Source organism: Anolis carolinensis, chromosome 1 (assembly GCF_035594765.1).
Source record: "Anolis carolinensis isolate JA03-04 chromosome 1, rAnoCar3.1.pri, whole genome shotgun sequence".
NCBI lineage: Eukaryota > Metazoa > Chordata > Lepidosauria > Squamata > Dactyloidae > Anolis > Anolis carolinensis.
Genome location: NC_085841.1, coordinates 184,751,236 through 184,765,745, shown reverse-complemented (window position 1 = coordinate 184,765,745; position 14,510 = coordinate 184,751,236). Strand labels below are relative to the sequence as shown.

At 43.3% G+C, this 14,510-nt stretch overlaps 1 protein-coding gene across 9 annotated transcripts in view; it reads left to right on the top strand.

Annotated features, from left to right (window-relative positions):
- The first annotated feature begins 220 nt into the window (after positions 1-220).
- mpp4 (MAGUK p55 scaffold protein 4) overlaps positions 221-14,510 on the top strand; it is a 44,180-nt gene continuing 29,890 nt past the window's right edge. For 2 of the 9 annotated variants that reach the window (XM_062961965.1, XM_062961953.1), the window contains exons 1-5: positions 5,138-6,702; positions 9,853-9,937; positions 10,982-11,103; positions 12,575-12,652; positions 13,030-13,110. In XM_062961965.1, coding sequence (XP_062818035.1) covers positions 9,853-9,937; positions 10,982-11,103; positions 12,575-12,652; positions 13,030-13,110 — 366 coding nt within the window. In that variant the 5' untranslated portion in view covers positions 5,138-6,702. Of the gene's footprint in view, positions 6,703-9,852; positions 9,938-10,981; positions 11,104-12,574; positions 12,653-13,029; positions 13,111-14,510 lie in introns of those variants that run through there. The other 7 variants (XM_062961989.1, XM_062961975.1, XM_062961997.1 and 4 more) reach the window with 5 other exon arrangements.

Here is a 14,510-nt window from a genome sequence, read left to right as displayed (position 1 = left end):
ACGCCCCTCGGGCTCGAACAATCAAAGCCATCACCAACCCCGTCGAGGGCCTCATCCGCAAAAGCAACGGGGTCGAACCACCCCCGCTCCTCTGCAGGCTCACCGGCGTACCTGACGCCATCCTTTCTTGCCAAAGCTCCTCGTCCGCTACCACTGTAGAACCCACGCTGCCTCGACACTCCTGTGCCTTCGCCGACCGCCTGGCCCCCTTTTACAATCAATGGGAGTCCATCACTTCAGATGCTTGGGTTCTCCGCATTGTCCAAGAGGGCTACGCCTTAGAGTTCGCAGAGCTCCCACCTACAGGTCACGTTCTTTCTTCAATTCCTTCTCCAGAAATACTGGCCGAAATCGATGCCCTCCTGGCCAAAGGCGCCATCCGTCTCTCTCCTCCCGAACTGGACCCGCAAAGTTTCTTCTCCAGGTACTTCACGGTCCCGAAGAGGGGGGGCAGGCTACGCCCCATTCTAGACTTAAGGGCCCTCAATGTCTTCATTCGTCCTTCCAAATTCAGAGTGGTCTCTATTACCTCTATTCTCCCGATGCTGCAGCAGGGAGACTACTTTGCCTCCATAGACTTATGAGACGCTTACTTCCACGTAGCGATAAGGGAGGCTCACAGACGTTTCCTCTGTTTCAAAGTCCTCGACCAAACTTATCAATTTACCGTTTTGCCCTTCGGCCTAGTCACGGCTCCAAGGGTCTTTACCAAAGTTGTTGCCACCGTAGCGGCCCACCTCAGGCTACATGGCATCACGGTCTTTCCTTATCTGGACGACTGACTTCTGGTCGGGCCCTACCCTGTCCTTCTCGAACGCCACCTCTCCTTCACACTGCGTCTCCTAAACTCTCTCGGCCTCCAACTCAATGCCGAGAAGTCACATCTCACCCCGTCGACCAAAATTCGCTTCATCGGAGCTCTCTTCGACTCCGTCACACAGACTGTCTCGTTACCGCTCGACAGATTCCTAGTTCTCCGCCACCAGATCGCCCTATGTCGATCCGCCCGGAGGGTCCGAGCCCGTGCCGTTCAAGTCCTTCTAGGCCACATGGCCTCCACAGTTCTCATGACCCCCTTCGCCAGGCTGCGTCTTTGGGTCCTACAAAGGTGGTTTATAGACACTTTCAAGCCGCTCTACCACCACAACTCGAAGTACCTGTCGATACCGTCAAACGTTCACCGATCCCTCTCATGGTGGACGTCTCACCGAAACGTGTGCAGGGGACTTCCATTTCATCCAACCCTACCTTCAATGACTATAACCACGGACTCCACCTACGCCTGGGGAGCCCACATGAACGGCCTGACGGTCCAAGATCTCTGGTCCCCATCCGAAAGGACCAACCACATAAACTTTCTCGAGCTTCTCACCATCTTCAAAGCCCTGAAAGCTTTCTCCCGCCTCATCTGCCACAAGTCCATCCTCATTCAATCGGACAATCTAGTAGCAGTCTTCTACATCAACAAACAGGGCGGTACGGGTTCGAGAAAGCTGATGCACATCTCCTCCCGCCTCTGGTTTTGGTGCATAGCCCACGACATCCAAGTCTCCGCGATTCACCTTCCGGGTGCCCAGAACGACTTGGCAGATGCCCTCAGCAGGATGACATCCTCCTCCCACGAGTGGAAGCTCGATCCCGAGATTCTCCACACTCTGTTCCTCGACTGGGGGCGACCTACTCTGGACCTTTTTGCCTCTCCCCAAAACGCTCAACTATCCCGCTACGGAGCGAGGCTCCCCCCGAACTCCTTTCCAGGCTGCCTGGGAGACGCCTTTCTGCTGGACTGGTCAGCAGAGATGCTTTACCTCTTTCCCCCTATTCCCCTCATACCGAAAGTCCTCGAAAGACTCCTCTCGATCTCGGTCACAGCGATCCTCATAGCTCCGGCTTGGCCTCGCCAGCCGTGGTACCCGGCCCTTCTTCGTCTCTCCAGAGGAACGTTTCACCCTCTGCCTCCCTCGCCACACCTTCTCTCCAGAGAGGACGGTCAGATTCTTCACCCGGACCTTCCTTCTCTTCATCTCACTGCTTGGAGGATTCTTACCTAACCTCCCTTCCACAAAACCTCCAGGATGTTCTTCGGGCAGCCCATAAGCCGGCTACAACCAAAGCTTATACCTACAAGCTTTCTCGCTTTCACGCCTTCCTTCGATCCCGTGATATCGACTCCTTTCCGACTTCGGTACCGGTGGTCCTCGACTTCCTCATGACTCTCGTCGAGAGAAAACTCTCTCTCGCTTCTATTAAGGCCTACCTCGCAGCCCTTTCTTGGTCTTTTCAACGCCATGGTCAGCCGTCTCTCTTCTCTCACCACCTGATCAAAACCTTTCTCCGAGGCTACAACAACATCTGCCCACCGTCGCTTCCGCCTACGCCGGGCTGGAACCTTGAACTTGTGCTCTCTCAACTCACATCTGCTCCCTTCGAACCACTGGCCTCAACCGATCTCCGCTTGCTTTCGTGGAAACTAGCCTTCCTAGTGGCGATCACTTCGGCACGACGGCCTTCTGAGCTTGCTGCTCTCAGGGTTGATGAGCCATATCTACGTTTCCACCACGACCGTGCTGTCCTTCGCCCGGACATTACCTTTCTCCCTAAGGTGGTGTCAGCTTTCCACCTCAATCAGGACATTGTCCTACCAGCTTTCTTCTCTAATCCCTCCTCTCCTCTCGAGCGAAAACTTCACCTTCTCGACGTTCGCAGAGCACTCCTCTTTTACAAGGACCGTACCAGGGGCATCCGTAAGACTCAGAGACTCTTTGTCGCCTATGCGCCGGACAAGTTGGGTAATCCCATCTCCTCCCAAAGGTTGTCCCATTGGATTGCTCAGGCCATTGAGTTGGCTTACGAACTGGCCAAGCGCCCTCCCCCTCCATCCATCCGTCCGAGATCGACGAGGGGCCTTTCGGCTTCGACCGCCTTCCTCAGGGGTATCCCGCTCGACTCCATTTGCAAAGCGGCAATCTGGTCAAACCCACTTACGTTTGTTTCTCACTACAGGCTAGACAACAAAGCCCTGAAAGACTCGGCCTTCGCAAGATCGGTACTCTCATCTTGCTTATCCTAACTCTCAAACGGCCTTCTTCTCCCTATACTCACCCGCAGGTGACTCTCTATACCTCTCCTTCAAGCTATGGGGCCAGTTTTCTCCCCATACCTATACCTCCGGGGACATGTTTTTCCCTGATTGTGTTGGAATGTTGTTCTGTAACACTTTATTCACCCTGATGGGTATGTCAAGTTATCTGATGTTTCCCCTCTTCCCCTGGGAGAGTGTTCATATACACTGTACTCAACTTTCGTGTTGTATTACGTTTATTCAGTATTTTTCCTGATATGTTCCGTCTGTGTGTGCGAAAAAGACCTTGGAGTCCTCGTGGACAACAAGTTAAACATGAGCCAACAATGTGATGCGGCTGCTAAAAAAGCCAATGGGATTCTGGCCTGCATCAATAGGGGAATAGCGTCTAGATCCAGGGAAGTTATGCTCCCCCTCTATTCTGCCTTGGTCAGACCACACCTGGAATACTGTGTCCAATTTTGGGCACCACAGTTGAAGGGAGATGTTGACAAGCTGGAAAGCGTCCAGAGGAGGGCGACTAAAATGATTAAGGGTCTGGAGAACAAGCCCTATGAGGAGCGGCTTAAAGAGCTGGGCATGTTTAGCCTGCAGAAGAGAAGGCTGAGAGGAGACATGATAGCCATGTACAAATATGTGAAGGGAAGTCATAGGGACGAGGGAGCAAGCTTGTTTTCTGCTGCCCTGCAGACTAGGACACGGAACAATGGCTTCAAACTACAGGAAAGGAGATTCCACTTGAACATCAGGAAGAACTTCCTCACTGTGAGAGCTGTTCGACAGTGGAACTCTCTCCCCGGGGCCGTGGTGGAGGCTCCTTCCTTGGAGGCTTTTAAGCAGAGGCTGGATGGCCATCTGTCGGGGGTGCTTTGAATGCGATTTCCTGCTTCTTAGCAGGGGGTTGGACTAGATGGCCCATGTGGTCTCTTCCAACTCTACTATTCTATGATTCTATGATTCTATGATTCTTATGTTATGTTCATGCTGACATTGCACTGGTCCTTTCGGACAACTTATTGCACTGGTCTCTTGGGACTATTATCTCAATGTGTCCTGATGCACTGGTCTCTTGGGACTGTTATCTCAATGTGTCCTAATAAACTTATGTTTGGACATTCACTGGTTGTCGAGTTTGCCTTGTCCCACCATCCGGGACCTTAGCGTGTCAGTCTCCATTAGTGTGCATTCACAGAGTACACGAAGAAAAAGGACAGGTTGCTTACCTGTAACCATGTTTCTTCGAGTGTACTCTGTGAATTCACACAAACCCGCCCTTCCTTCCCCTCTGGCAAACCTCTCCCTTTCTCGTTGCCTTGGCGGCGCAGGAACTGGAGAGCGGGCGCCCGGGGCTGCCTTATATGCCCCTTGGGAAGGGGGGCGTGGTTACTGCCAAAATTTGAACTTCAGCTTGGAAGATTTTCCGTCGGAACCTGCGCAGGCGCAGTTTCTCCATTAGTGTGAATTCACAGAGTACACTCGAAGAAACATGGTTACAGGTAAGCAACCTGTCCTTTTCCAGAGTCATAACAAAGACCTTTATCACCTCTGTGCATTGTTTAGTTGCCATGAAGCTGTCTTGTCATGCTAGGTGCTCAGTGTAGATTGCACTGCATTTGGAATTTAGAAAGCAATTGTTACTCTAAAAAAGATGGTCAGAATTGTGGCAGAATGAAAATCACACGTAGTTCACGTTTGACCAGTCCACATACTGACTTGCCAGAGAAAAGATATGCCATGCAGATGATCAGTAAAGAACAGGAAGTTTACTCTTCAAAATGCAGAGCAACATATATACAGTCATTTCAACAGTTGCACTGACTCACGCAATGTCCTTTGAGAGAGATTCAAATGGTCCTTAGATGTCCATTTAAAATGTCTTCCTTTCAGCGGCCCAGGAGCAAACTTCTCTTTGCTAAGCTCCTGCACAGAAAACCATCTGTAACTGTTGCCAAAACTCCAAGGCTCAGTTAGTTCCCTGGGTGTGGCCAAACCAATCAGCTTCATGCTTTGGTTTTTACATGCCCCAATAAAAATGACCCTTGCCTGACTTATGGGAGTATTGAATGGTTTAGTTATTTTCTGCAGTATTCCATATGATCGTCATCTTATGTGTTAGTCTCATTCTCATCTCCCCACCCAAACTTTAAACAAATTATACTGCAATTATGGTAGTGCAGTTTGTTCTACCAGACCAGTTTCTGGATTTGCTGGGGTGAGTGAAATGGCAAATAGGCTGAAATTGTAGTACAGTGTTCCCTCGCTACTTCGCAGTTCACTTTTCGTTCCCTTTCTGTTTCATGGGTTTTCAATTAATATTACTGTACACATTTATTGCGGTATTTTGGCTGTTTTGCAGGTTTTTGCTGTGTGCAAAGGGTTTTGGAAGGGGGGAAGGGAGAAATAAAGGGAGAAGGGGAAGGGTAGGGAAGGGTTGGAAATAAAAAAAGGGTTATTTAGCTTCCATTCTTCTTCTCTGCCAGTGTAGTGTATGTTGTAACTGCTAAAATAAAGTACAGACTGCATTGTAGTAAGTGGTCTGTGGTTTGCTCTCCTCCACACATAGAATAAATATAGTGTCCCTACTTCGCGGATTTTCACTTATTGTGGGTGGTCCTGGAACGTAACCCCTGCGATAAGTGAGGAAACACTGTACATGCTGAGAAGCTTAGGAAAGCATAGGACTAGTTATTTCTAGAGCTTGGAAATGACCTGTATACCTTACTTCTTAGGCTGCTATTGTTAGAATCTCTAGCTAATGTGGCTGCTGTTGGGGGATTCTTAAAGTTATTGTCCAAACAACAACCTTTTCAATTTCTGGTTATTTCTAGGTTCAGCTGCAGAAAAGGTCTCCAGAAATTTGGATGGGTGGCAAATTTTGTTTGTTGCTGTCTGACCCAAATAAATTAAGGAATGCGTCAGCGACTAATGCCTGCTGTCATACAACATGATATATTAAAGAACTGGATTTTAATAGATTTTTTTTGTAATGCTCCCCAACGAGGGATAGCTTGCATGGAAATCATGCAACATGCTTGCCGTCTAGATATTGAAATTCATCATTGAAAAACTCATGGAATCAGTTTTATCTGGCACCTCAACAATCTTGTCCCATCTATCAATTCATAGCATTTGAGAATTACCAAGTTCCTCTCCCTCTTCTTCCTTGCCCACATTTGTTTTCCCTTCCTGCCTTAGGCAGGTATTTATATTGGCAAACCACTCCCCTTCTCCTCCTTTTTTCTGTCACATGCCCACTTTGTTTCTTATCTCTTATCTGCAGTGATTTGCCATGTTACAGAATTAACTTTTCAGACATTGGATGCATTCCAGAGTGCCGTTTTTCATGTGCCCTAATTACACACTGGTTGAATTCCTTTTCTCTTTTCTTCTCTTTCATTACCGCATCCAGTTCAGTGTTTAGGAAGGAAGCAAGTTCTAAATATAGGTCTTAAGGAGGGCAGTAAAAAGTGACAGTAATTCCTTCGTCTCTGGTAAGAAGATTGAGGTAATATATCTCCTGCCGTACTCCTGCAAATTTCTACCCAGCGATCCAGGAAAAATGGCTGCTGTCTTGGTTTGGTCCATTTGAAAACTACATTTTTCAACACATTTTATTCCAGGTTAGTTGTTTTCTGTTTTGCTATGTGTATAATATATCATGTTATACCATGTTGTTCTGACTGTTTTCTACGCATTGCTGTTAGCTGATACATTGCTCTTTCAATTACATTACTCCTTTATACAAGCAACAGTTTTATATTTGATCAAAATAAAAAAAAATCACGCATTCACCAGGTAAAGCACATTTATTTTAAGCTGAAATAACAAGATATATCTCAAAGCACTAAGATGCTTGCTCAGTTTGCTTCCAGAGACCTAGATTTTCCCCTCAAGACTTTCTCAACAGCAACCAGAGCTACTGGCTCTGGCAGAATCTATTCTAGAAAGCAAAGGTTACCAACTGAGCTTCATTTTCTCTATTTTTTATTTTTGTTCTCGTTGTTTGTTTCATTTTTCCCTTTTTGTATCTAAGTAGAAATTCTTGTAACTTTTGTCCATAGAAGGATTTTCATAATAAACTGGGGAGTGGTATTCTTGAATGAAATATTCTCTTCTTTAGCTTTGCTTAATATAGATGTAATTATCCACACAGCACAATGAGACTCGGAAAAAAAACTGATTTGAAAAACTGAAGCAACACTTGTTCATATGTTGCTGATAATTGTCTAAGGTTGCCTTCATGATAAAACAGTGTTTGCTGCTTTCTGTGTCATACACCTTTGACAGTGATGACACTGTTTGTTCTAATTGCTCTAGATACATGTGCATATGCTGATCTACAGCTTGGAGATGTGTGACTTATTCGTGAGAATACTGGAATAATTTAAAGGAAGGAATTCTCTGGTAAAATTGTTGCAAGACCCCTGTGTGCCTTTAAAAAACACACACACACACACACACAGAGAGAGAGAGAGATGTTTCACTTGTTGCAAGACTCAAAAGGATTCACCCCCACTCAGAATATTGCTTGTGTTTTGGAATTATGGTAGTTACTCCAAGTTGAAAATATATGTTTGTTTCTTGGAAATGCCGCCTTTTCCCTATAGTTGGAACACCACTGAATTTTTTGTCTAAAATATATTTGTGCAAGTGTTGCGGGCTTCTGTGGCTGCGACCTTATTGGTGAAATGGAATGTGATTTTCCTTTCTTTAGATCTGTAATGGGACTTTTGATACCACAAGGTGTTGCCACCCCTGTGCAATGGGCTCTCCCGCCCTGTCTTCTGCTCTTGAGTAGGAAAGGGGACTCTGAAGACTATTTAGTTGTCACCAGCACTATTTTTTCCACATGATTCAGTAACCTAGTGGGAGCTACAGGGGTGTTTAACTTGCACTCTGGCTCTACAGCAGTGGTTCTCAACCTGTTGGTCCCCAGATGTTTTGGCCTTCAACTCCCAGAAATCCTAACAGCTGGTAAACTGGCTGGTATTTCTGGAAGTTGTAGGCCAAAACACCTAGATACCCACAGGTTGAGAGCCACTGCTCTACAGAGAATTTGCCTTCTTTTCCATGGGAGATAAGCATGTACACATTAAGCAAAGGAAAGTGAAGAGAGTGTGGAAAAGAGGAGAGCTTTAAAGGAGAGCTTTGATTATTTTTTTTAAAAAATGTGTTTTATTTTAAAAGGTTTTAAATTTACATTAAAAGTCAAAAAAGTGAATCAAGAAAAGAAATACAGAACAGAAAAACATAAGGAAAAAAGAAAAGAAAACAAAAAAAAATAGATTACCTCCAATCTGTCCTCACCTGGCTAAAGAAAAACAGCATAGGCTTCATGCTCTAGGCCTCCCAGTGTTTACCCCTTTCTTGAACGCCCCACATTGTTCTTCAAAACCCAAAATTGGCAAGTTCTTCTCTTCCTTGTGCAAAAGGTGAATAAAAAGTTTCCAGTCTTTCAAATTTTTTCCAATGTCCCTTCTTTTAGTAAATTTGTCCATCTCGTCCAAGTTCTTTATTTTTATCATCCAATCATCTGTTATTGGTGTTGCTAAGTATTTCCATTTCTGTGTGTAGAGCAATCTGGCTGTAGTGATCATATATTGCAACAGCTTGTCATAGTCATTCACACCAAGTAGAAAAGTCTCAGGTTTTAACTGGATATTTTCCTCCAAAACTTTCTGGATCACCTTATGTATTTGAATCCAAATACATGTCCACCACATATGGTAGAAGGACCCAACTTGCTTTTTACCTTTCCAGCAAGTGTTGGAAACCTCTTTAGACATCTATGAAAGCTTTTTAGGAGTCATATCATCAATATTCTGCTCCTGAGACAGAGTGTTCTGGGTCTTGGATGTTCATAGTAAGCTGAGAGTCTGGAGTCCTTTGTCCAGCCTGCAACCAAGCTTCCCTGGGAACTGAGAGGCAAGTAGCACTCCGTCAGCTAACCTTCTCTTCCTTTGAATCTGAGTGAATATGTCTTGTCCAACATCATCCTGTAGGTTTTCATGGCTGAGTGGGAATTTGAACCGTGGTCTCGAGAGTTGTAGTCCAGTGCTCATACCACTACACCAGTGTTTCCCTACCTTTAGGCCTCCAGGTGTTTTGAACTTCAGCTCCAACACCTCCTAACACCTGGTAAGCTAGCTGGGATTTCTGGGAATTGAAGTCCTAAACACCTGGAGGCCCAAAGGTTGGGAACCACTGCACTACACCATGCTGGCTCAACATTAAAATATTATGTATGTGTACACCTGTATGTCATATACTGGTACTTCCAAGCTCCATCACCCCCAAAACAAACAAACAAACCAGGATTGTTTACTGAGTTCCCAGGCTTCTTACTTTCAGCTTGCACAAAGTGTCCCTCAAAGCCGTGGTTCAGCAGTACTTATGGAGCAAATAGACTGAGTTGGCACTGACAAACAAGCCAAGACTCATGTTATTGCAGAATTGAGGATTTTCTCCCTGTTAGTCTTTTATGGAAGAATATTTCTTCTTACCCTAGTTATGTTGTAGCAAGAAAGTGAAAGACAATTCATAGGGAGATATTCCTTCCTGACCCACAGCTCAGGACAGTATTTTTCATAGAAACATCCCAGGTAGCTTGCACAATTCATTTAGAGAAGGAGTTCCAGAATTATATGTATCTCATAGCTAATATTTACAGATGGTATACCCTTCCTACTGTGACCTTGATAGAGAGTGCTGTTAATGATTATGCCATCTTAAAATTCATACATAGCTTCTTATTCTGCTTTGTTTCCCAGATGATTCACTCAGAGAAACGAGGGGAATCTCCAAGGATGAAGGAGAAGATGGAGAAGGCTGCACTCCTGCGCAGCCACGATAATGGTACAGTACATCATCTCACTCCCATTTATATGTGCCTTTTTATTATTTTAAGATAGCTTTATATAATACCAATTGGAAAATCTAATGTCTGTTCGTAAACACCTAGCTTAATTGAAATGAATATTACTGTTTGGTTTTGCTCAGTTTTATATTTATTTTGTTTTTAGCATGTTTTATCAGGGTTTTTGAATTTTATGATGTTTTTTATTTTATTTTTATTTCTTTTTTCATTTTTTAATCTTTATTTGTTATCATTTTGTTTATTAGGTTATAGTTAGGTTGTTTATATTGTCTAATGTGCCTTGTCTTGATGTAAACTATTGGTATGGTTTTCTTTTGGCATTGTATGGTTGTCATATTGTTGGAAACCGCCCTGAGTCCTTTCTGGGAAATAGGGTAGTCTATAAATAAAGTTGTTGTTGTTGTTGTTGTTGTTGTTCTAAAAATACATATTGGTTACAATGTTGAGGCAAAGATTTTCTGGCTTGGTTTCATTAAAATTCAGACCATGCAGTGGAAATATAATTACTGTAGGATGATGCTATACAGTGTTCCCTCACTACTTTGCGGTTCACTTTTCATGGATTCGCTGTTTCGCAGTTTTTCAAAATCTCTAAAAGACTATTATAAATAATAAAAAATTACAATCTACAACCTAAGGAAGGGAGGAAGGAGAAGCCAAAGGGAGAGAAAACGAGCCCAAGCGGCAATGGGAGGAGAAGGAGGTTATTTATCAGCACACGATTGGTTGATAAAGACTTAAAATAGTGTATAACTACTAAAATAATGTATAAATATTAAAATAAATGTAGTGCCCCTACTTCACGGATTTTCACTTATTGCGGGTCGTCCTGGAACCTAACCCCTGCGATAAGTGAGGGAACACTGTATTTGTAGGAGAAAAAATCCAAATAAGAGCATTGTGGTGACAATGTGTCTTATGTGGGTGTTGTCCCCACCTCCCCAACCTCCCAACAAGAGTTCTAGATTAAAATTTAGGGTAATCTGTTAACTTAAATATTATTTATGACTTGTGTGAATTAGGTTTATCTCATTTACTGTCTCTGGTCCTGCAAGAGCTGAGCCTGTTCTATAAGCGGGATGTCAATGGTGTTGGTGTGTTGTATGACCTGCTCAGATCACCATGGCTACAGGCGCTCCTCAAGGTAAGAACCCTTCCAAAGAGAACCAAATAATTGTATTGTCAAACACCCTACCTTCTTTCCTGCCTTCCTTGAAAACTAGACAAACTTAAAGCCCTGGTTTTGTTCTATGATTTGTGCAGAGAGAGAAAAAGCATTGATATTTGCTCACATTGGAGCAACATGATAAACTACGGAGCAAAGTTGTTCCTGCTACAGGCAAGAGCCATCAGTCAGTATATTCTACTTATAGTTACATGGGCATTCTGGCTTTTCATTACTCTGTCCGTAATGATAAACCAGGATGCCCATGACTGCCTGACTTGCATTGTTGACTGTAGCCACTGTGAGCATCCTATCATGGTGGCAGAATATTTAATTTCCCTTTTACTTCTAGAGACTTCTGTCTTTAAAAATGCCGTCATGCTATTATTTGCTTCCATTTAAAAAGAGAAAAAATAGGATGACTAGGCCTAAATGCAATCGTTTCAGTTTGGGCTTTGCTGTAGCCCAGAGATGCAATTTGCTTGCATTCAAAGGAAGCAGATATAAGCCAGCCTTCATCACTGCATCCTCCTCTCCCAATTTATTAGACTTCACCACCCATCATCCCACCCTCCAGGCCATGCTTCCTTGCATTCATAAAGTTTGTAATGCACTCAGATGGTTTTGGCAATGTGAGTGCATTGAAGACAAGGAAAGAGCTGCATGTGAATAATAAATACATTAAATCCATAGATTAATTTTCAAGTCTCAGGGAACCGCAGCATAAAAATTAATATATTTATTTTTAAGTTTATTTTTTAAGTCGCATTCTCTTGCAGAGCCTCTGGTGACTTCTTGTGAAATCCTAGGGTTCTAGGGAAGCCTAGTTGAGGAACCCTACCATGCAGTATTGAAATGTGTTGTCAAAATGTGGACAATTTCAACAGAAAGGAGGAAACCATGAAAATGAACAACATCTGGCTACCAGTATTTAAAAAAACTGTAAAATAAGAACTGTAAATAAAGAACAACACTCTGAAAACAGGGGAATTCCAGACATGAAACTATCAGGGCCAGCTAACACTTCCCAACAAAGGATTTCCCCAGGCAGGAATCAGCCAGGCCTTGAAGTTGCAAGGCCTTTCGATGTTAAGGTGATTAATTGCAACATTCACACTTATCTCCAACAGACAACAAGAGTTCTTTCTCCAACCCTGGACCTTCCACAGATATATAAACCGTCCTTGTCTAGTTTCCAATATACCTCACAACCTCTGAGGATGCCTGCCATAGAGGTGGATGAAACGTCAGAAGGCAATGCTTCTGGAACATGGCCATACAGCCTAGAAAATTCACAGCAACTCTATTAAATGTGGCTTGATTTCTAGTTTAGTCAAGGGCACATTTTGTCTGTGAGAACTGAAATTTGAGAGTGTGAAAGCATCATATATGTTTAGACAAAAATGTTATATATGATATTTTATTGTGGCTGTGGTGTCTATTGTTCTAGGTATATGAATGCCTTCATCAGCATATCAAGCGGAAACCGGTTCCACTTACCTTGCAGGCTCGTGCACTGACCCATGAGGTGAGACTGCTGGGCTACTTTGTAGGAACAATTTTCATGGTGTCTCATGTTTCGTTTAGGGCAGTGGTTCTCAAGATGTTTGGGCCTTGAACTTCCAGAAATCCTAACAGCTAGTAAACTGGCTGGGATTTCCGGAAGTTATAGGCCAAAACACTTGGGGACCCACAGGTTGAGAACCACTGGTTTAGGGTTAGGAGTTTCAGAAAAATAACTCAATAGTGAGTCATTTAGTTTAGCTTTTGATAAACTGTACTCTTTTGTATCCTCCCTATTTAGAGAAATGTGATGGGTTACAGTTCTGTTTAAGAAAATGATGATGGAAAAATTGGGCCCGTTGCATATTTTTCAACATGATAGCCTCCCTTTTTTTTCCTCAGGTGGTGGAGTTGTTGCGTGGAGCCCAGCAACAACCAGAGGTCAAAGAACTAAGACGAATTCTACGAGGTCCACATTTCAAGGCAAGTGCTGGCTCTTTGAAATTGGTCAGCATTGAGGGAGAAAGGTCAGGTGTAAGAGAATTTTACATGACTCTCTTAATAACAACTTGGAGTGTTTCCATTGGACTTTAGCTGTACTTCATAAAAAAGAAAAATCAACCTGTTTAGCAAGCTTTGCAAAATTCCCATTTATTATCAATAAACATTTGCTTTTTATACCTGTTTTAGATACCTAGATACATGGGGTCACAAAATAATTTCTCAACAGAAAGGAATCACAAGTGGAAAAATTAAGAAGCCCTGACATCGGCTGCTGTTGATTTATGCTTTGAAATCAGTGAGAGGCAGTAATGTCAGCACTTTGGAATGAGATTAAAGTAACTGTCCTCACAAAGTCCAAATATAATAAAATAGCATGGAAGATCTAGCTTGGTGGTGCTCCTGGGATTAAAAGTACCCTCTTTGGAGATAGAGCCAAGCTAGCTGATTTGACCAAGAAGCCACTCAGAAGAGATGCAGAAGCCACAACGAGAAAGTAGGCAGAGCTGGACAATAAATGCTTCCACTCCTTTGAAGGTCAGGGAGAGAGTTCTATCATCTGTCATACTAAATAAGGACTACTCTATGGTTATGGCTTTTAATTCTGATATGGCTTTGGATTAACTATGGATGTGGCTTTTAACTTGCTTTATTGTTGTTGTGGAAATTGTTTTATTGGTTTTTATTATTATTTATTTTATGATAGAATGCTTATATTGTTTATTTATTGTTTAATTTATTGCTTATCATTTTTGAAGCATCGAATGGCTGCCTTCATGTTGTAAGCCGTCCTGAGTCCTCATGGGCAGATGGGGTGGGATATAAATAAAGTTTGATTGATTGATCTTCTCTCTGCTCCCCAGGAGTATTGTTTTCTCCTGACAGCATCACAGTCCAAAAAGCTTGAGTATGAGGCCCTGAAGCATTTAATCCAATTGCAGCATTCTTAATCCAGCCTTGCTTGAAGGAACCTCTATTAAATTTCCAGATCTTGAAATTAGGTACATAGGAAAAGCAGGGATCGTTTGGCCTGGCACCTCTTTTGACTTACATCTATCATCATCCCATCCAGCAGTGCAGTTGTCGCCCAGAATATCTGGAGAGCCAGGAGTTTCCACATCTGACTCACAAAATATTTTTATTTAACTCCCATACACAGAGTTGCGTAACAGCACATGGATTTAGCTGTTAAACAACCAGGGTTGACTCATGGAATCACTAGGAACTTGGTATCTTAAGACCAAAAGTTACATAAGTTTCGTTGATTCAATACCTTTACTCTAGCTGGGACTATCAATTGGATTTAGTCATAGAAAAGAAAGTAAGGAATCACTGTTTTTCAATGTAAAATGTCAAAATCAGAACAATCTCCAAATATAGAG